Source organism: Pundamilia nyererei, unplaced genomic scaffold (assembly GCF_000239375.1).
Source record: "Pundamilia nyererei isolate P.nyererei 1_Seehausen unplaced genomic scaffold, PunNye1.0 scaffold00041, whole genome shotgun sequence".
Taxonomy (NCBI): Eukaryota; Metazoa; Chordata; class Actinopteri; order Cichliformes; family Cichlidae; genus Pundamilia; species Pundamilia nyererei.
In genome coordinates, this window is record NW_005187442.1 from 3,636,471 (window position 1) to 3,659,736 (window position 23,266).

The 23,266-nt window shown below is 39.1% G+C and overlaps 2 protein-coding genes across 2 annotated transcripts in view; one reads left to right on the plus strand and one right to left on the minus strand.

The window, feature by feature from the left end:
- Positions 1–275: 275 nt before the first annotated feature.
- Positions 276–10,670, minus strand: LOC102208409 (vesicular inhibitory amino acid transporter). Its single transcript, XM_005731187.1, has 7 exons — positions 10,359–10,670; positions 4,704–4,840; positions 4,369–4,495; positions 3,774–3,976; positions 2,582–2,819; positions 2,156–2,318; positions 276–595 (listed from the first exon to the last, which is right to left on the minus strand). The coding sequence occupies exons 1-7, from the start codon at positions 10,668–10,670 to the stop codon at positions 276–278; spliced, it is 1,500 nt and encodes a 499-aa protein (XP_005731244.1).
- A 1,709-nt stretch (positions 10,671–12,379) lies between these two features.
- The window catches only part of lama2 (laminin, alpha 2), a 228,005-nt gene continuing 217,118 nt past the window's right edge, over positions 12,380–23,266 (plus strand). Inside the window, exon 1 of the mRNA XM_013910321.1 lies at positions 12,380–12,820. Within this exon, the coding sequence (XP_013765775.1) occupies positions 12,754–12,820 (67 nt within the window). The 5' untranslated portion in view covers positions 12,380–12,753. The remainder of the gene's footprint in view (positions 12,821–23,266) is intronic.

The window sequence follows — 23,266 nt, forward strand, 5'->3', positions numbered from 1 at the left end:
ACAAACAAATAAAGAGAAAAAGAAAAAAAAGTACAATTTGTACGTTTATTGGATCCTAATATACCTTACAAGCCTTTTAAGACTAACAGAAAATGAAAAACAGCGTGCCTATTTTTATTTGTACTGTAAACTATGTTTGACAAGTACAGAAGGGAAAATATCTGCTCAAACATTATTTTAATCCAGGAATAAATACAAAGAAGAACTCGCAGCTGTTCTTTAACGTGACTGACTTAAGCTATTAGCGAATTTTTGCCTTTATCCATCTTCACCTCCTATAGGCCTTCCAGTAGCCTTTTCACTGAACAAATCACACCAGACACACTACAGATGACCCCCAGACTCAGAATACCCACATCTATCAGTCGGTCCTTCACAGTAAGGCGGCTCCACTGCAGTCTAAGGTGAAATAAACACGGCAGTATGAGTGTCATTGCCGCCCCGGTCACGCTTCCTGTCAGACCCATCAACAGGGAGAACCTGGGCACCAGCAAAGCCAGCAAGTATGATGTCATCAACAAGGCGCCGCGGACCACAAGTGCAGGACGAGATACAGCTTGACCTCGGTGTTTGGAGTAAGACGACATGGCAGCATCTGAACGGATTAAACCAGAGAAGTTGAAAAGATATACAGTGGTAACTGGTAACTGGTTTATATTCACTATCAAAGAAGCTTTTGTTGTTTGGTCTTTCAATTTATGGATCACTGAACAAGTGGGTGTTACTCAACCACAGCCATTAGATTTGGTTGGATTACAGTTGGGGTTGCGAAACATCCTACTCTGACTCATTGTTTTCCACCTGCACCTGCGTGGTGACTTTAATTACTAAATAACTGGAAACTGTTAGCCATGCATCATTAAATCATCATTGAGTAGTGTGATGACTACATAACTGTTGACAGTCAACTATGAAAGGTTTAGCTATGGTGACCCATCACCAGTATGTTGAAAGTTGGCACGTGTTGTAGGTTACTTTTAGCCTAATTTGTAGGGTTTTCCTTATTAAATTTGACTTACTGTAATTTTTTTCTTACTTCAAATGGTTACACTAATATCATTAGTGAAACACTCTCTGTTAGTCATGTGTTCAATCGTGGCTGTATCGTATTGGAAGTATTTTTAGCTATTCACTGTCTGATCATATTTCTCACAGCATCAAAATGCACTAAGCCTTTAAATACATCTGCTGACACTGTTTAGTCACTGTAACTGCTTCTATTTCCTAAAAGGCTGTCACATTGATTTACCAAAACTGCCTTCTTGGGAATCATAGTTTTACTTGTTATAGACTCTTTTGACAGTAGGCATTTTGAAGTGCCATTACAGGTTAAACAAAGGTGTATTTACTAACAGCAGCACTGTGTAGTACTGTTTCATTGAGACAATCCAGTGTTCTGGTTTTGTGCATGCTAGCTCACTGGAATGGCTTTGACACTCCAAACAGAACAGGCTGTTATTAATTAAATCCACATTTAACCCGCTATTATCATACGAAAATGGCCTCTGTTAAATGGCCCCATGTGGGAAGCAAGGTGGACACCAACTACAGGTATGGGTGGCTAAAAAGCCATCTCAGCTGGGTGCTCATAAATTGTCTTAGGCAGACTTGGTTTAAAGGGTTTATAGAAACAGGTTGCTATTTTTGACATCTGGGCTAATGTAGTCTTTCGTTCAAGAGTAACCTCACAGCATGAGGTGAAATACGACTGATCTGTATTTACTGGCATTTGAAAGGGTAAGCGTTAAGTTTGAGCTTGTCTTTTATGGGCCAAAATATCTGGAAGAAATCACAGCTTGATAAAGCAACATGTGACCTGCATGCTCTGCAGACTTTACAGTAGATTTATGGTTCCTTGTTAGCTCCCAAGCATGCTTTTTTTAAATTAAAAAAGGCTAAACTAGGCTAAACCTAAGGACCAACACCCCCACATATATTTGACACTACCTCCTGGTGACAAACAGACATCCACAACATGTAAACGTGGGTCTGCAAAGCCCAGTGTGCCACCTGCAGACTACCAGAGCACTACTGCTTTTAATCGCAGTAGCTTATGAACATTTGAACATCTTTTTAATTTCAGTGACCCACTGTTAGTTTTAGTATGTACTGAGACAGCACTAGGGGTTATGTTTGGGTTTTCTTTTGGTTTTACCTCTGAGCACACATGTTTGCAGTATTTCAGCAGCAGCATAGAATGGCAGAGGGTAGGACAGTTGGGCTTTAGCCAGCAGGCACAAATTGACTAGAGGTCGTAGGTCAGAGGGTAGATTGTCTGTGATGACCTCACTGGTTTCTGGTCCCCAGGTTAACACCGCCTAATGGAGGAAGAAAACAATCAGCCAGTCTGTTTGTCAACTTATCAGTTATATCAAACCTTAATTGCGAGATACAATTTCTGCTCTGTTTAAACGTGCATGTGTATTAACAGCAAAATAATAAGAATGAAAAGCTTTAAGCAAGGGAAGTGCTACTGCAAACTCACATGCTAATGTTAGAAACTTAAAAACCCGCTTTTGACCATCATTTAACTGAAGCTTGTTAGCCTGTGCAATCATATGTTTTCCAAGTTGTCACTAACCATTAGGGAAAACATAGTTTTCATGATGCAAGCTGCTCCATGGGTCCACCCCAGCATGACATTAAACTGTCCCCTGTCTTCCATACTACCCTCTAGAGGAGGGAGGAAGATCTGCGAGGTATAGGAGAAGATGATGACACCGACGGAAACGAGGAAGTCCTCTGGATCCACAGAGAGAGACAGAGAGGACCAAGACCAGCTGCTGGCGCAACTCAAACAGTACAGCATGACCAATAGGCTGTGAGTGAGACAAAATAAAAGCTAATGAGAACTGATTAATTAAAAATTTATCAGCACAGTGATAAACACACACAACAAAGTGGGGCGTAAAAATCCTAATTACGCCGAGAGGAAGAACAAAGTGATGAACTGCAGAAAAAAAACAAAACACAACAAATAAAGGCAGAAATTATTAACGGGGTAATAAATTAAACTCTCTGAAGAAGACAGTTTAATCAAAGTCTATCAGCAACATCTTAAACTATTTTAGCCCACTACACAAATGAAAAAAACGCTAATAATTGTACCGGATGACACTTTAGAAATGCATTAATTTTAAGAAAGTACATGTAATAGTATGAGAATAGTTTAATTTACAGATTTACCATAAATCACTAAACTGAATTCAACACACTGTACTGTAGCTTGATACAAATGAGTCATACTAACTGATGTCATCATATCTTATTCATACAGTCTACCTAATAAAAAAAATGGATATATTGATGTTGATATTCAACCAGTTACACCAAAGCACTTTATGATTACATGGTTTTAATTACACGATGAATTAATCTAACCAGCACTGCCAAAGAGTGGAGTGAAAACCCAGGCTTTACAATTTCTGTTTTTCATGAACTGAAAGTCAAAGTGTGTGCTTTAAAAGATCAGACAGCTGTAAGAACCCTGGCAGCTCATAGACGCAACTCCGTGCTTCTTTTCTCATGCAAGACACCTGGTGTTAGAAATAAATCAAACAAGCAGGAACAGCGGCGTGTAGCAGGTGAGAGCAGACGACTTAAACAGCAGCAGCTGCACCGCGATCACACGAGCGAGAATGAGAGAGCAATTTAGACAGCGCGCCTTCCTCTCTTGATTTAAAATGATTGGTGAGTTTTTAAGGCGATCAGGTCAGCCAGTACAAATTTGCTGGAGTGTTGGGACAAATGAGTTGCTTCTTTTATTCTGTCACCTGATAAGTATGTGAGCCAGGGAACAGAGGAGGCTGAGAGTGGAAACTGGTCTGAGATCAGTCAGAAGCAGACAGGGCAGAAGAAACACCAGAGACACGAGTGAACACACTGATCGAGGAACAGCCACCCAGGACAAACTGTCAAACAACAGGCTTGTAGAGACGAGTAGATAGAGGGTACAGGTCATCAAAAGTTCAATGACCTGAAAGACAGCACAGACGTATATTTTTACTTCATATATTTACTGTATATTGTAGGAAAGTAAATAAATGGCCTTTTTCTGGATATACATATAATATTAGTGCATCTTAAATATTGTTAGATTTTGAGTTATCTAAAAGTGAAGTAGTTTCAGGTTTTTTTCAGTGTAGAATGATGTAATTTCACTATCTTCTAGTGCAACTCAGTTTGAATAAAGATTCTTTTTGAATTCTCTCAAAAGTGACAATATTTTAAGACTCTGCCACAAACTTAGAAGATTGTTTGATTGTTTCATCTGCTTTAAAGAAAAGTTTCGAGTTCATACGTTATATTGCAGAGCAAAAAGAAAAAAAAGGAAAATAAAGGACTGTGTTACAGTTGAAGGCGTGTTACCTGAGCTACATTTACCATCAGACCTCCAACTCCAGACCAATTCGGCCACAGTCCTTTGCAGCAGGCCTCCATAATGTCCTGATAGCTGGTTCGGACCCGGACCTTTGAAACTGACCCAGACCCACCACTGAAATATACCAAAAATATACCAAAAACAACTATTTAACAGAACTAGTAATAGCCTCATTACTTTGTTAAAATGCTTGTGTATTTGGTAAATGTAACAGTTCCCTTAAGTATCTCAATAAAACGAGACACTTAAGGTTACTTTTAGTAACGGGCTCACAACAGGCACTGTCATATTGATATTGATAACAATGTGAAAGAAACTCTACCTCATTTCTTCTTCATATAAACAGGACACCAGGGTTCTTCCTGTGTGGTTACAGACCCACGCTGAAAGAACCAACAGGACCAGACCCACATAACCTGACTGCACCAGGGCGAAGGGCAAACCCAGCACAAAGATACCCTTTGAGAAAAGAAAAAGTGCATTTAAAAAAATGTAGGTTTACAAGTAGGCTAAGAAAAGCTCGAAATGACAGACGAATCAAAAACAGCTTAGATGTTCATGTAAGATCATGTAAGGGTGAAATTTCTGGCTTAATCTGCATGTCGTTACTTCATCTTTGAAGGGAGAAATTTACTCAAAATAAAACAGACTTTGATGGTGGGTTTTGTTTCTGTTTTTCAGTGTATAAATTGTGCATAGTCACACATCACAGATGCACATTTTCAGTGAAAGTTCAGGCCAAAATCAAATTTGCACATTTTAAAGATCATCTTAAATGAAACCGCTCACATCAGGTTGTTTTTTTTTAATACATGTGAATTCTACCAAGCTAGATAATTCAGAAATAAACAACCTAGATCGATAAAGTACACTACAACCCAGAGGGTAATTTCTTCTTTGTGTGCACACAAAGCTAAATTATAGACAGAAAGAAGGTGGGGGAATATCATTATCTTAGAAAATAATCCACCTTGAGATGACTGTTCTCATGAGATGGTACCATAAAAATAAAATTCCATTAAAAAATGTAATTGAAAGGTTTGATATTATTATAAAGAATATATCAGCATTACTGAAATTCATGCAATAATCATCATCATGAGACCCCAAAGACAAGAAATCTTAGTCAAAGTTAGATTAGGATCGTAACTGTGCATACATACGTTAAAATATTTTTTTTAAATGTGAAAATTCACAACTTAAAGTGGAAACTGAAGAGCGAAGGATGGCTGAGGAGAAGAGCGAGAGCAAAGAGATGAAAGGACTCTTCATGGTTGGATGATGAGGAGGCGAGAGAAGAGTTTTGGCTGGATGCCTGGAGAGTCTGAGGATGCAGGAGACCAGCAGGAGCAGAAGGAAGAGTAGAGTCGAGCTTTGGCCCATCACCAAGGGAAAATGTAAGTCACTGCCAGAGAGGGAAGATGGAGAAGAGGGAATGGAGGTGAAAGTGGGAGGTGAGGAAAAGAAAAGAAAAAACAGGGAGACTAGGGAGGAGGAGAAGGACACAGACAGGAGAGAAGGTTGGAAGGAGAGGTGCAGCCTCAGCGCCAGAGAGCATGAGGTTGGATGATGGGAGATCAGAGGAGACAACAAGCTACTTTGATGGAGTTGCTGTGTTTTGAATGTTGGAACACGGAGATATGCAGACTCACTGAAAGAGTTGTGGAAGCACATCACAGAGCAGACATAAGCACACACTGTGGATGCATAAACAGACAGAGACACATTCTCTCTCTTTCAAGTTGCTATTTTGTAACTGGTGACTGTTAGGCATATGCTGATAGAGCTTTGATGTTCAAATGGAGCTGCTGGGGATGAAAGCAGTTTGAGAGGAATCTGACGCTCAAGTATTTGATTTCATCTCCCCGCCGCTCTCACTGCACTTCTGTTTCTCTGTGTTTTTGCCAGCTAATTCCTAATTGGTTACTCTGAGTACAACCAAAAGCAGCTTCCAATCACAAAGGGGTACAATAAAGGAAGAAACAAATCCCTGATTGGCTCGAGAGAAGCTGTAGAAGAAGTTTTACCCCTACCCCCTTTTATTCTGCCACAATATGACAACTCTAGTATCTTCTATTTACCCAATACTACCTTTATACTCTTTCATATCTTACACAGGAAGCATTGGCAAAACAGTGAGAGTTCTTTGGCATTACATGCTAATAGAATAAAGTTTATTGCACATTCACTGCACCATGCCTGGACTTCTGAGTTAGATTTCAGCTCCTGCCCCTCAGGTCATGGCCAGTATTTTATGCATGGACATGCCTAGTTGGCAAAAAGTGACAGAGAAATGTCTTATTTTCTGCCATAGGGGGATTAGATGATGCTGAAACAGGCAGGTTTGACATTTAAATAACTGAAAGTGACTTTTTTTTAAAACCAGGAACAAAGAACTGTTCTCAAGTTCAATCAAACCTGCATTAGAAAAATCAATAAAACAACAAATGGATGTGCCTAATTCATGCATTTGCTGTTTTTCTCTTTTCACTTTATTAGGAACAGGGAGATGCTCATTGAATCTAATGACACGGCATATGCAACTCGATGGATTTAGGCATGAAGAAGTTGTCAAGATTATCTGTGGACGTTTAAATCAAGCCTTTAAATAAGCAAGAAAGGTGATTTGAAGTGATATGTAATGTCAGATGGTTGTTGGTGTCTGAGTATGACCCGTCTGGTTTGAGCTGACAAGAAAGCAACAGCAATTTGTTATTCATTTGTTGCAACCAACGTATGCAGAAGAGTGTCTCTGAATCCACAATACATCGAACCTTCAAGCGGGCATGCTACGGCAGCGGAAGACCACACCATGTGCAAATCCTGTTGGTTGAGAAGATTAAACTGAGGCTAAAATTCACATGGGGCTACAAAATTGGTCATTGGTCTAATGAGTCTGTTGTGTCGTTGGTATATATAGAATTGAATACATTGAATATAATTAGAATTTGGTACAAATAACATGGGTGGTTGTATTTTAATGGTGTAGGTAGTACTTTCTTGGCACTCTTAGGCCCTTTAGTAGTTTAAATACTATAGACTACCTGAGTGTTGTTGCTGACCATGTCCATCTCACTATGCAAAGCATGATGGCTGCTTACAGCAGGATAACGCATCATGTTACAAAGCTCAAATCATCTCAAAGTGATGTTTCAGGTTTTTTCTCAGCATGACAATAAGCTCACTGTACTAAAATAGCCCCCACAGTCACCATATCTTAATCCAACAGAGCACCTCAGGGATGTGGTGGAGTGCGAGATTGACATGGATGTGCAGCTGACAAATATGCCGCAACTGCGTGATGCTATCATGTCAGTATTGACTAATGAACTAAAATGCCCGAGGAGCATTTCCAGCAGCTGAAGACAAAAGGGGGTCAAATCTAGTACTAGAAAGGTGTACCTAATAAAGTGACTGGTGAATATATGTATTATTATATTATCATATATTTCTTTAGCAAAGACTAACGAGTTGGTAAGTTCACTTGTTTAAGATGGCTTGATGTTCATATTTTTCAGTTATGGTTCTTTTTAGAGTAAATCACGATATATCTAGACTGAAAAACATATTTGATTTATAGAGTATCTATATTGTAACTGAAAAGTCACATGAGCGTGTAGTGTTGCTCAGTGAGTTCATTGTCATGTTGTAGACAGAAGTTTATAGAGTGTCTGCATACGATTAGCCTATTCATCGGTAAACAATCAGCTATAGTCGTTATTTTTGATTGATCATTTCACTGATCGTTTAAAACTTGAAATGTAAAAATCTGATGCAATTAGTTCATTAAGAGCATTTTTTTAAACGGGGCGAATGAAAAACAGACATTCAGTTTGTAGCATCCCAATAAGTTTTTAGTCTAAGCAAAGCAAAAGAATAAAGGAACAGATCCTCCTTTTCTCAACCATCTTTCCAAAACAGAACGAGTACATTTATTCCCCTCTGGCTTCTGTTTAGATCAGAAAATCACGACGACTTAAATTTTTTCAGTGTGGCTTAAAGTAAAATATCACTTGTAAACAGAAAGCGTGTCAGTCGCAGCCATTCTTATTCTCAATAACATAAGGCCCATATCTCTAATTTGAAACAAAGACACACAAACTGGAGCTGCCTCATTAACAATCAGATTGGAAATCAAACTGAGTTTCATTATTCCCATGTCAGGAGCCTTGAGAGCTGGAGCTGGTTTTTGCATTTTGGCAGCAAATTTACTTTCTAATAAAAACTTTATTAAGCTGGCAGACAGTCAATTATATTGGCATCAATAAACCACCACAGGAAAGTACATATTTTCTTTTTAGCCTTGATAGGAGATAAAAGTGCTGTTCTTTTCCCATTATTTAGACATTTGTTAGCCAAACATCAGATCTGTGATTAATGCCATAATATTTCTTTACACACCACAGATATCCTTTGTCTTTGATCGCTGCCATGAGATTGTTCGTCGCTGTTCGATATTTTAGTATCCAGTGAATATTAAACCATAACCTGACCGTCTGTAACCTCAAGTGAAAGCATTACTGAGCAGTTCATTTAGTCAAGGTCGCTGATTGAGACAGAGGGCTGCAGCTAATGAACAACCTATAAAACATTAACCAATCCAACAACCCTGGAAAGTGTTTGTGCTGAGGTAAAAACACGCTACATAAAAAGTATTCAGATCACACTGGGGTTTGGAGCTAAAATAAATAGCTGGGAGCATTTAAAAAGCCATAGCTTTAAATAAGCAATTTTAATCAGTAATACAGTATATATCACAAGCTGAATTTTCACTGGAGACCAGGATTCTGTGGCTTGCTTGGCACAGAAACCGAGTCTCTAAGGAAAACTGGAATTAAAAAAAATCTGGCACTCAGATATAGACTGCCGTAAACAAACCAAGCACATAAAATACTTCTCTACTAAAAATCATGTGCTAGAATATGTGTTATGTGCTTATACAACGGGGTTAACAGTAAGGGTTTCGAGCAATCGAACACAAAAGCATCTGATGCAAATTTACATGTTTGCATCTTAATTAGTCAGCATTTACCTGCATATGACTGTGTATGGATGCATACACAGTATTCCTACCCTAATGTCATAAAGCATTCTCTATGGCTCCGGTGACACTGTTCAATTACACCAGAGTTATTCAGTTAAAACACACGTGCACACACACACACGCATTTACGTGAATGCAGTGGTTGAATAGAGCCCAGCATTTAGAGCAAGAGAAGCTATTAGCATTACTGCCACGAGGACACGCTGTGACCGGTGAACTGCCATTTTTAAAAAAACAATTTTATCCACACTTAATTTAATTATCAAGGCTCGCGAGTGCCTGACAAACAGCCTGCAAGACAAAAGAAAGCATTGTTCAGTAATATAAAAACACAAAAGGAGTAAATGAAATAGGCTGCTTCATGCTTTTTGAATGACGTGTGCAGCTTAACACCTTCACAGTTGGCATTTCGAGTTGTCATTTTTCAGAGGAAAAATAGATGTGGTGCATTTTCAGCTGCACTTAACAAAAGATGTGTTATCAGAAGACAAACATGAGGGCTTTCTTTAAAGTCCTGCTAGAATGCTGCCGCTTTAAACGCTGAAACACTGACTCAAAAATCTGAATTGAGTAAAAGCACTCAATAACTGGATTAAATAACTTTGACTAATGTCTTTTCATAACTGGATAAGTCATACTAGCAACATGCTGAGTTATTGCATTCATTTGGCAGGGAACAAATCAAGGATTGTGTGTCTGTAGCTGTAGGAAAGGTTGATTGGCATGATACAGGTGCGTGAAAGTTATAAAAGTGGAAGTCTGAAAAATGTGCTGCATTGTAACGACCTAAATTATCTGTATTGCTGCTTTACTGCTTTTTTTAAAATCACTTACATGAGGTATGGCATCATGAACTTCTAAAGCAGGACATAAGAACTGTTATATTTTCTTTTAGGGAAAGCATTTTAACCATGCATGTGTGTATTAGTGTACCTGTATAGCATTGGTGATGTTCCAGCCAGCCTCCCAGGCTGTGATGGTGGGAGAGGGGTTCAGACCCAGGGTGCAGGTTTCAGGGCTCTGAACTGAAGTAACCAAACTCATGCTTCCACTCTGTTTTTCAAGGCGTGTACAGAGCTGAGACGTCCCTTCTACGGGTTTCTCCCCCTCTTGATTCTTCTCTACATCTCCTGAAACTCTCCATTTTACCACTTTCCCTCTAGGAAGCCCAGATGGTCTGATGGACTTCTTCTTGTTCCCCCGGTTCTGGCTGGAACCTTGATTCTCCCAACTCTCGCTTCCCATCTTTTCACCTTGCATCTCAGATAATCTTTTTTCTTTTTCATAACTTCTGGTATTTTCCAACCAAAAGGGCTCTTCAGTAGAGACAGCGGAAGTTATGGTGAAGGTCTTGGTTCCAGTGGAGATTACAGTAGCCCTGGTTTCTTTAAAGGCTGGGCTTTCCCATCCTAAGGGGCTGGTGGCTCCGTTATGAGCTGCTATAGAGGGCTCATCTTTGCGTCTGTCTTCTCTTGATGACGGTCTGCTGTTTATTCTGTCATCAAAATGTGGATTAATATTGCTTGTGATGTTGTTAAAGGCTGATCTGTTGTCCTCACAGTAACTTCGGTTTAACTCATCACTCTGGGTCAAAACCAGCATCTCTTCATCTCCTTGAAAGAACCTGTAAATCAAAACCTCCTTTGAGAGCTCATGATTCCTCCCCCATCTTTCATTTTACAAAGAACTTCTAAATAATTTTTTACTCCTCCAGAGGTTCCACACATATTCAGACAGATAACAAAATAGGAAAAATATCAAGAAGTATGAAAATAAATCTCAAACCGTCAATAAAGTTATATCAGTTGTGAGAAAATGAATCTATAAAAGTTCACGAAAGTTATGTTATTATATGTATAACATTACTGTAAAAATATAGTTCATTTTTAAAGTGAATTTATAAATAAATTTATCCCATGATGTCACTAACCTTGTTGTTCGGTCCAGGTGCAGCCTCGACATAGCCCATCCCCACAGAGACCCAGCAGCACTCCAGGGCTGCTCAGGCCCACGAGCCCAGTGAAGAGAGCCCATCTTCAGCCTTCGTGTCTGCAGAGTAAGCCTCTCTGTCTTTGGAGGTCTTAGCCTCCGGGGGAGCTTAACTCACACTGGACACATAAACAAGCCCAAACAAAAATTCTCACCCAAACACACACAAATACAGGAGTAACATATTCACTCAAATTAGCACATCTGTGTAAGTACTCAGAGTCACAGGTGTGTGAATTGACTGACAGGTTGATGAGCTGTAACATTATAATATGCCAGTGCTTTCAGCGGGGAAGAAGTAAACAGCTCTAATGGCCCTGAGTACACTCAGGGAGTGGAGGCCATTGTAAACAAGTAAACAAGAAACACCCTGAATTCCCGTAGACAACCCTACACCACTACATTTACATTTGTCTTACTGCTGCCAAACAGCAGTAAGACAAAGTAATTTATTCTATCCTAATTTATCATTTATGTTTATAACATTGTATTTGAAAATTGCTTTAATTCCAGCCTTAGTCTAATCCTTCTTTTTACCCAACATATGGAGGTACCAACACCTCTAGTTACCAAATATCGTGCATCTTTAACTTTAATGTGCAGGCCATATGTATGTATCAGCGTCTCTGATTGTTTCAACAGATGGAGCTTCGTGTTGTTTCACATCTCACTTCATTCTTTAAACTACAAGCAGTTTTTTTTAACTTAAAACTTTTTTTTGTCCACAAATAAATAAAATTGTAAAATAAACTGATAACAGTACATGTCTTCCCCTTATTTAAAGTCTCTCCAGTTTATCTGTGATTTAATGTTGTTTTGCCCCAGAGTGTGGTAAGTTTTATGGGGCAGCAGGAGGAGCCATAGAACAGTAGAGCACATCTGGACACGTGTGGACCAGAACTTCTGGCTTTTCTGGTACTGTCTGTGAACCACTACTTTTCAAACTTTTCCCTCTGCTTCTCCTCTTCTCAGAACTGATGTAACACTTCACTGGCTTTGTAGCATCTGTCTGAGTGTTCTTGTCTTGAAGAACACATTTTGGTTACAAGACCGCTCATTTGGATGTAGTGTTGTTGTTTTTTTCACCTGCATCTCCCTAGGAAGGTTTCATATTCCATTCCCATCTCCCCCACCCTTGCTCCCGCCACAACTTTTAGAGAGGAGGAGAAACGAGAGGAAGAGGAGGAGGAGAAGAAAAAGAAGAAGAAGAGAGAGTTTGGATCAACTTCTGTTAAAACTTTTCTGGCGTTCAACTCAACATCGAGCCGCGCGAGAGGACGCCGCGGACCCCACATCGCGCGCGCGGCAGGCTACACCATTGCAACTCAGACAGGACAAAATGAAGTTGCTTCTGCTCGTACTTACGACCGCGTTGCTATGGCAACACTGCCAAGCCCAGCAGAGGGGTAAGTCATCAGCGACTGATAGATAATCGATACGCCGATACCCGGCGCTCTCTGCTGGAGTTCTTTACACAGAACCCCCAGAGCTCATTCGGCTGTGGCTGTTTCAGCGTGTCCCTTAATGAACCACTCAGTCAGTAATTAGCTACACCTTTTAACTTCCGGCTATCAGTTCAGTATATTTTGTATCGGTTTAGTTGCGAAGAAGCCTGCCTTTACTGGCTGTAGCTTTACTTTGTTTTCAATAAACAAAAGGGAGGGGAAAGTATGTGAAAATCATTCAAAGCCTATTTAAACACGTTTGTCAATGAGCACAGCCGTCTGCTTTAGCCCTAAGTTAATACTAGCACTTGATGAAAAGATGTTTATGGTGGGATTTATGCCCGCTTTGTCTCTTCAATCTGATATTGAAAAAAAAAAAGAGAAACACAAGTTTAATGGGTCAGAGACTTACTGGTGGATTTCGTATTATTTTTAGCTACATAAATCAAATTAAGTGCTTGACCTTAAACATAATTGACCCTGGCTTAGCTGTACTGTTATGTGTTAGACAGATGTCACTTGGCTTGCTCTTTTGCAGTTACTGCTGCAAAACAGCATACACTGAGTTTATGATGATCCATGTCACTGAGTTTCACAAAATACAGCCTTCCTAGTATAGAGTCCTTCTTTTTCTTTCATAAAGTTTATGTTCCACCTACTGCAACATCATCAGAAACTTATTTATTTATTTTCAATCAAAAGTCACATTTCTTTGGTCTCGTGTCACTGTAAATATAGACAATGTGTATATAGGCAATACTTTGTAGATGCACAACGTGACACATTTACATCTAAGCACACAAATACAAGACCTACGCATCCGTAGCAACGCGTAACATATGTGCACTATTAAAAGTAATGTCTCTTTGGTCAGCGGGCCCGGTGGCGCCAGTGTCCGGCAGCCTCGCCTCTGTCAGTGCGCCCCAGGGTGGCTCTGGCTACAATGTAGCTTGCCATCAACAGTGTGTGAATGTGTGAGTGAATGGGTGGATGACTGGATATGTAAAGCGCTTTGGGGTCCTTAGGGACTAGTAAAGCGCTATATAAATACAGGCCATTTACCATTCTTTTCTTCTTTTTTTCTATTCTGTAACTCACCTCCAGCCCCAGCTTTAAGGGCTCTTAGCAAGTTACAGCATTAGGCAGGGCCGGTTGACCTCACCTGGGAAAACCAGCAGTTTCTAGTTTACTTATTCACACTTCAGGGGCAAAAAATAGTACTGTTTGGTCAAAGCCACTGGGATCTCATAGAAAACATTGACAAAGTCTGGAAAGTAAGGCTAGTAGCACTTTCACCCAGGAGACTGCGGTTTATGTCCTGCTTTTTTCTAATTCTAATTTTCACTTCCTTCAAAAAAATGAATGAATGTACTAAAAAGCCATGCTAGTTTTTATTTCACATATTGATTTTGCAGTATGACTTTAATATTTTGTCAGAAAACCCAATATAACAGAGATTAATTGAATACCATTACAACTTTACGGTTAGAAAAATCATCTCTAAATCTTTTTAAAACATTATGTGTTTGCAGAACCAATACTCTTAATACAGTACTAAAAAATCATTTTTTTGAACATTTTTGGTGATATAAAGATTGTCCTAAATAATAGGAAACTGATGCTAACATTTTTTAAACAAACAAAAAACTAAACAATCTGCATCTGTGGACACCAACTGAAAAAAAATCTAATAGTCTAATAGAAGTAAGAATAAAATTTTTAATTAGAAGTGCCCTGAAATGCACTCGAGAAAGAAATACTGCTCTTTTTTACTTGGTATGTGTGCAAGGCTATGAAAGATTAATTCATTTAATGTGTGTGTGTGTGTGTGTGTGTGTGTGTGTGTGTGTGTGTGTGTGTGTGTGTGTGTGTGTGTGTGTGTGTGTGTTAGGGCCCTGACACAGTCAACAATGAAAAATGAGCAACGAAGCCTTGAGCAGAGATGGGGATTGACAGCTGAGACAAAACCACCAACATAACATGGTGCACAAGAAGAGTCAAAATATTCATGCAAGCAGTGCTTCTAAGAGTTGTTAAGCAAATTATCTCACAGATCCACAAAATGCATTAAAACTGGATTGGAAAAGATGAAATAGTTGCATCCTGTGCAGGGAGCTGATCAGTCAGGTGTTTGAACATGAGTCCGTGCAGAAGTTCTTTGCATGTGCATGTTTTTTTCAGTATGAGGTGATGGTGACTGTTGCTCGAAAGATGAAGCAAATGTATTGCCAGTCATGCTTTTTTCTATTTATCCTCTTCAAACCATCTCCAACTAGTCTGTAAACCTGGAGTGCTCTGGACCTCCCGCAGAGAAGAGGATGGGGACTGCCATCAGGATGTATGTGTTTCTGTATATTGTTTGTGTGCGAGAGATGGAAAAAGAGTGAGCTGAAGAGGGTGGAAGAGGCCATCTGCTTAAGAAGCCTCATTACCAGGCGTGTCAACCAGGCATGCTCTCCATCAGCGACAGAGCTCAGAGAGACACTAGGAGATAATCAGAAAGAGAAGAGAAGGAGGAGGCAAGCTGAAAGAGAGAGGAAGGGGGATCTGTTTAAGAGTTGTTAAGAACTAGAAGAGTGATAGAGAGTGGACTGATGAAACAGGTAGACAGAAGGTTCAGAGGATATAAGACAGAGGATGAGGTTGAAGTATAGATGTTCAGCAAGGAAACCAAACTACATTAGCCACTAAACAACAACAGCTTGATTGGAAAAGAAGATTTTGTCATTCTCCAATATTTATTTTGTGCCTGTGAGAGGGTAGAACTGAGATCATTTTTGTTGATCAGGAAATAATGGGTATTTTTTGGTCATAGTGGAAGTTCAAGTACATTTCCTGGAGAGTCTGGTGCAGAATACACCAGACCTTTCAGCTTCAGTGTGGAACATAAATAATGATTAGTTTTAACTGATGTATTCTCCTGATTTTTGTATCTGAAGAAAAAAATCTTTGCGCAGCTTTGAGGGCATATGAAAGGATTTGTCTGTGCTGTTCTCACTGGTTTGAAGTTGGGAGGGTGAGCTGGAAAATGTGATGCTCTACATTTCTCTTCATCGATAATGAGCTATCAATATTTGAATCTGAGGATTTTTTCTGTTTGTTTGTTTGTTTCTCTTAGTTGCCTCAGCATTGACTTTTGAGTGTTAAACACTTTGGGGTATTTTTCCCCCTTAAACTTGGATTCACTGTTGATTTATTATCTTTGCTTGTTGAAATTTTTTGAGACAACGTGAAATCGGGGTCTCACAGCCACCATTATTTGCTGATATTATATGAAGTGATTGAAATAATGAAAAAAGATCAACAGATTGATGAGAAAACACTGAGGTTTTGGCAAGTGATAATCAGTGAACATTATGTTGAGTACTAATGCCAATACATTGCTATTAGCAAAAACAGTATGCACTGGTCAGCCAAAACATGAAAAATCGGTCTGTGGTTTAAGGCCACAGACCTAGAGACTGGTCGGCGACCTGCTGGAAACCACTCGTTGCTTCTAAAATAATTTATATTCCCTGAGTGGTTGCTGGAGGCTGCTGGCAGTCACTAGGTGAAATTGGCTGCAAAGAGCTATATGGACTTGCACCAAAAACTGCCTTGATTATTAACAGATTGCTGTGGTCGCCTGTAATTTGCATGTAAGACAGTGCGTTGTTTGCAGTTGCCAAATACTCATCAAGTAGCAGTGAAACTGTGAGAATTGCAGCGCAAACTGGAAACGGAGTTTGCCTTCAAAGTAAAAGTGCACCATTCAAAAGGATTGGTTGTACTGGTAAGGTACAACTTTTACTTTGAAGTTTGGGGTGCACGTTTACAAGTTTCGCTGTAGCTCAGTGAGTAGCTGACAAGTGTTTGCAGACAAGTTGGTTGGTTTTCCATGCAAACTTCAGGTGACCATGCCAATCTGCTATTGACCACCAGGAATCACAAGGTTTTTGGTGTCGCACGCTCTTTGCGACCGAATTCACCAGGCAACATGCAACAAATCTCCAGCAAAAACTCACTAACCACTTTGAGAATACTTTTTTTTCTCTAGTTTGCCAGGGTATACTGACAGGTAGGGGTATGTAACTGGGTCCCCTCTTTCCACTAAAACATTAATGTGGTTTTAATATGTGGAAATTTTGTGTTGGTGGATGCTTCTGAATTATTTTGCTCCTGCACATTCCTTGATTTCATATACTCTTATAACTTAGCATGAGTCTTCTTGCAATATAAGTTTTAAACTCTGACTTTCTATCAGATGAGAGCCAGTATGATGCATGGGACTCTGGCACCAAACCAAACAACTGTATTGATAAAAGATAGCAAAATGTCAAGAATATGTGGCTGTCACTGGGGAAAAAAATGTAAAAGTTCTGAGAAGTTGCCAGAAAGTTAACTTGTTGGAGTTATGTGTGTATTAATGTGAGTATTACCAGCCTGATTTGCATGAATAGATGTCAAGTATAGTCACTAGAGACACTAGTGTGGATTGAATCCAGACAAGGCTTGTAAACCAACTGAGAAATCAGCATTTGTATTCAGTGAATTCATGTGACTTACTCATAATCTACTGTCCTGCAGAAACCCCATGCTGCCTCTTAGACAAGATGCAAAAATGTAAGGAAGAGTGAGAAAACTGATTGATTTCCCTGTTGATGTTTATCACACTTTAAGTGTAATTAAAGGTGCAGACTAATCCTGTGATATATTTTCTCCTTGGCAGGATCTATTTCAAAAAATATAACAAGTAGTTAATTTGCTGATAAAAAAAAGTCTCTTCATAGCAACTACAGATGTGTTTATAAGTTTATGGTAATGTGGATTTAACCAAGCTGGGCCAAATGCGATGAGATGTGAACTCACCAGAGGCGCCGCAATGAAGGCGATGTGAATCCAGAATGGGTTTTTCTGCTCATCAGAGAAATCAACATTTTTATGAGGTGAATTCATCCCAACGTTATAACGTTTCTAAAATATGTTGATCTCACTCTGCTATGTTAATGTGAGAGCAGCCGAGCTTAGCTGAATGGATTTGATGGTATACACAGGGGGGGGGAAGCTCACTTTTTCTCAGCCTGGTACCCAAATTCAGTGAATATAATCAATGTGTCCTAGAAAATAAAGGTAGAGGGAGTGAAGAAAGGAAGGAAAGATAGGTACAGGGAAGAATAAAAGCAGAATAGGCAGGAAGATATGAATGATTCAAAAAAGTTTGCTTGGGTTTAGGAAGTGCTGTCATAAAAGCTGTAGATGCATGCAGAATGTAGATACATATGTCCTTTTGCTTTATACAACTTGCAATTACATGTTATGCTTTTAATTGTCTTTTCTACAATTTCTACTAACTTTTGACAGGAATAGTGTAATACAAGAGAAATCACTGTGTTTCTCATGCGAGTTTTTGTACATTGGAACAACTACACTTACCAAAGTTCACATTTCTTGTTCATTCCAACCAATCATCAGGCCTCCATCCACTTCACCACCACTGCAACAACAACTCGTGTCTTGTGACACCGTAGCCAAGAATTAATAAATGACATTGTGCCAAAAACATAGATCACATTTCCGCTAACAGGTGTTTGTGTTTCTGTGTGCTTCGGAGGAGTCTGGGTGCTAAATTTAGGCAGGTGCTAAGTTGGAACATAGCTGGATGCCTCCAATCAATAAGTGGAAGAGAGCTGGAAGCTGCAGGAGAAGAGAGACACAGTCAATTGCACGGACTGATTTAAGTTTTAAATGTGAATTAGTTTATTCTCTCTCTTGTACAGTTAAATAAAACTAATAGCCTGTGTCTGACCACCTTTTGCCTTTAACAAAACACAAAAAGTTAGGGCGTTCTTTTTTCTCCATAACAATCGATATTAAAATATATCATGAGATGAATTAAATTCACTATGTCAAACAAGCTTAAAGATTACTTTTTACTACTAAGTGAGCAATCATGAGGTTGATTGCTGATTTAATTGCTGATGTGGCGTTCACTGTCCTTATACCAGTGTCTGTTGTGATGAAGACTTCAGTCCTAAAACAATGGCTTTGCCAACCCAGCTCGAAGACATTTACTTTCCAGATTCCAATGATGGACAGTGAGTTGGACATTGAGTCTTATATGTGGTTCTGATGTCCGACTTGACCGCAAATCCAATGTGGTAGCAGAGCATATAGCACTTTGCGGCTCATTTTTAGTGGATTCTCTATACTTTGTCTATAACTGAGGAACTGCCATCTAAGAGAAATGTTTATGGCCAGGGAGTTGGTAATGAGGGTTAGCTACTGTAATAACTCAGTTATATCTTATATTTTTGACTGTGCTTACTGGTGTCATGCGTTTTGCACTAAGGTAGACTGTTACATCTTTGATACCACTATAGCTCTCTTTGTTTTGTTTTGTTTGTTTTATTTTTTTGTGTACTAAGGTATTGAACTGAAGAAAGTGGACACTATGGTTTGTTGTTGCGCAGATATCCCAATTGTTGTTTTAGGGGGACCACCAGCACTTGCTTGGATCTGGAACTGTAAAGTCTTGTAAACATTGTTTGTGCTCCAAAGGATGGAAATGCTTCAGAAATAAGCTTTGTTTTTACCATAATCTGCAGTGCTTGCAACTTTGTTCCTCGCCAGACTTTAAAAAGCCAAAATATCTCCACAACACTGCATTTCTCTGATCCTTCTTTTCAACAGTGTCCTTGTCTTTTGGGCCTAGAGCTATATTCACTGGAGTGTCTTTGTTGGTAATGCTGTCTCTTGACTTGTCTTTAACATTTTCTGTTGCCACTTTCTCTTTTATCTTACTCCTCGTATGCTGGTGTACATGGCAGTGGCAGCAGTATCCCAAAGGTTTGTACATGTGCCATGCCTCCTTGTACTTTTTCACTGTTGTTGTCAACCTACCCTGATGTGGCTGTAACTCCACTCCAGAAGATTTCTCATGATTATTATCATTGCCTTTTTATGCCGGCTGTCAACAAACTTGGATGGAATGAGTGTTATCAATATTGTATTCACCATGCATTGCATTAATTACTTTCATCAGTTTACTTGCCAGCCTTACCACCAATTGTAAAAGGCACACAGCATGTAGAAAAACAAATCTTTTGTGGATTTAGAAATCTAAAATGTTTGCACAGTGCTGTAGGTCACACTATGGATTCATTGTTAAGTGATACATGCTATCTCTTAAAAGTAAAGAAAACTAGCAGGACTTTTTTTTTTGGAAATAATTATGTAAGTAACGACTCCACAAATTATTTCCATAATACTTTTGAGGCACTCGTAATTCATTCACTGAACTTTAGACCTTTATATGCTGCATTTTTCTTATTTTAGAAGTAATGCATAAACATGTGATAGATAAACACGTGGGACATTGTCTCCACTAATGCATGTGTGATATGGTTGTCAGAAGATTTGATTCAGTTAGCTTTGCATATTTGATTATTTGTGTGCATCATTGTTTGTGAATGTGTTCGATGCTTATTACAGCAGGATTTTAATATTTGACTTGTGTTCTTCCCCGTGGGGCTTTGCCGCCTCCTAAAAAGCGCATCTTCCACAGAAAAAAAAAATCTAGGTCTGTGCATGTGTGTGAGTGTTTCTTTGCTGTTTTGTTGTCAGAACAGCATTGATAATGCTGAGGAGAAAATCAATAGTTAATTCTACCAGGGACACAATAGCTACTCTGCCCAGCTCCATTCTGTGGTGGGCTTAGACACAGAAACAAACAGGGCATGTGCTGATGAATTGGTAAGTGTGTGGTGTGTGTGTGTATGCAGTAACTGCAGCACTCAGACTGCTTAATGTGCCTAAAAAATAAACTAGACTGTGACATAGATTTGTAGGACGCAACACACTGTAAAAACTGTAAAATACTGGATGACAACGTTTTTAGGAATGCAACCCCTACCACTGTTTTGAATACATTACTTATTTAGGTTACACTGAGCTGCGCTATAACCAAGTGTGTCTGCAGCAAGGAATACATGGGAAAATAATGGAAATTAATACAGGTGCATTCTTCTAATAGCACCGACTTCCCACATTGAGAGGCGTCAAAATAGAAAAAGTGTTCTGTGAAGTAGTAATACCAGTACTTCAACTTACATTTTAGAGGCGCATTGCAGAAATAACTACCCAAATTACCCATCTTTCATTCCTCTAACCTTTTTTTTGGTATTTCGACACATCAAATGCTGCTGTGTGGGTAAAATTGCTCTCCAGTAGAAAAAAATCTTTCAGTCTATCAGGTAGCTTATCTTGAAGAGTAAAGAGCACAAAATGGGTTACTCGTTGGGGGTTTTACAGTAAAATCATCATAACTATTAAACATAGTACTGGAAACAGCTAAAGGTGTGCAGGAACTATAATTTGTTATGCCGTTTTTTTTTTTCAGCTTTAATTCCAAGTCAAATAAGTAAAGGTTATAATAAATGCAACTCACTCAGTGTTTACACTGTGGAGTAATATTATTCCTTTAGCTAACCAGTTATGTATTTGGTTTATAAAAAGTCCAAAAATGTAAAAAAAAAAATGACAGTTGAGTGTAATGTTTTCACAAATGGTACAGCAGTAATTCAGAAACATGGTGATCAAGCTTTTTATAATGGGGTGGGACTTCATGCGATGCGCATGCCACAAAAAGAAACAGTGCACTCTTCCTGGGATATCATTCAACAAGGAGCGTTCATGATACTTAGAGTTAGAGTTTTGCATTAAACACTATCTAAATAATCTTCCTCAAAATAGGAAATGTTGTACCTATTTCGATTGTTTTTTTCTTTTTAAAGAAGCTGAACTCTTCTGATTCTCAAATTCCTATCAACTGAATAGACAATGTGCATTCAAATATTGATGCATAAATGTCTGTGTTGGATAGAAGGTTAGTAAAGCAGACAGTCAAATCCATGTATGCATGCTAGGGGATTTGATGTTATGAACTTGTGGCAAAAACACAGCATGTTTGACATACAGATACGCTGCTACAAAACCAGAGGCTGCTGACCCTTACACACATAAACACACACATCTGCAGCTGCAAAGGTTTTGGAATGACCTCTGTTTTTTTTTTTATCTCTCTATGTCAGTCTCTCATCTCTCTCTTGCTCCCTGATCTTCCTGGGTGCTTATATTTTTCCAAGGAGGTTCCTGTGGTAACACATGGTGTCAATAATGAGCCCCCTACACACACACACACACACACACACACACACACACACACACACACACACACACACACACACACACACACACTTTGCAGAAATGCACACAGACATCCCCCCTTCCTCCCCTACTCGTACTCCTCTTTCCTTCCTGTCCACCTCCGCTTTTTCTTTCCATCTCTCCTTTCATTCATTGGCTGCTTGATTGCTTCTCTCCCAGACTATTTTTTTCAATATGTTCTTGTTTTGTTTTTGTTTTTGTTTTTTTTAATCACTTCTTCTATCTCTATGCTTGTATCTAATCAGCAATAATCAGTAATTTTTTTTGAAAATGTCTACATTTTAGAATTTTAGATCAAAATATCTGTCTACATTTTTAAAGGTACACTAGTGATGTGTAGTTTTTGCACATTACTTTAAGCATTCTGGAGTTTCTACATTTCATATCCTTGCACCTTTCTTCCTCCTTCTACATTTCCCCCCTTAACTTTTCTTCCACGTCCTTTTGGGCATCTTCCTTTCATCCTGTGTAGGAGTACTCTTGACAACCTCTGTGGCCATAGCTGAGCGCAATGTCTGCCCTCAGTTTGTTTGTCTAGCTACTCCCTCACTGCTGGTTTCTGGAGGTCTTATTGTTTTGTTCCAACTCAAATCAGTTGAGTTCAGAACCTCTGTTTATCCACAGTGAACACAGTGAGAGCAAGATGTCTTTTACAGGAGAAATCTGCCTGACACAGGCAGTTGAAAGACAACCATAAAGCAAGACAAACACCCCCCGGCTTTATTTTGGATTTTTTTTAGCTTGTTAAATTTGGTTTGTGGAAGTTTTTTTCCTTCTGTGTTAAAGTTTGAGAACTAGGGCTCAGCTTGTTGATTTGGGTCCAGGCTCTTCCTCTAAGCTGTCTTTACATTTTATCTAGGTCATGAACCTAAAGCATTGAGTTACACCAAAATAGTTTCTTAATCAAAGTTTGTGCTGTAGCTACACAAAAAATAATCCTATTGTAAAGATCAAATGTGTGGATATTATGTCTCCTGAGTTATATTCAAGGCACATCTTGTAGATGAAGTCAAAATAAACTTGAAAATCTTTTGCTCATGTCTAGTTGAGAACAAAAATTTGACGTCCCTGTGTTTCCAGGGAATTCTTGCCAAATTTATTCATTTTCCCTAGGATCAATCAGAGTGATCCTGGGAATTCCAAATATGGTATTTCCTGGTATTTCTAAAGGTTAAAGCAGGATTTGCGGATCCATGTTCAAAT

What these genes read in the sequence shown, in the direction of transcription:
- LOC102208409 (XM_005731187.1), bottom strand. Translation starts at nt 10,670, where the DNA reads ATGGGAAGCGAGAGTTGGGAGAATCAAGGTTCCAGCCAGAACCGGGGG. An exon ending in CTGGCTCACATACTTATCAG is followed by an intron (nt 2,820 to 3,773) that starts GTGACAGAATAA and finishes TCTCACTCACAG; the next exon opens with CCTATTGGTCATGCTGTACT. An exon ending in GCAAACATGTGTGCTCAGAG is followed by an intron (nt 596 to 2,155) that starts GTAAAACCAAAA and finishes TAATCCGTTCAG; the next exon opens with ATGCTGCCATGTCGTCTTAC.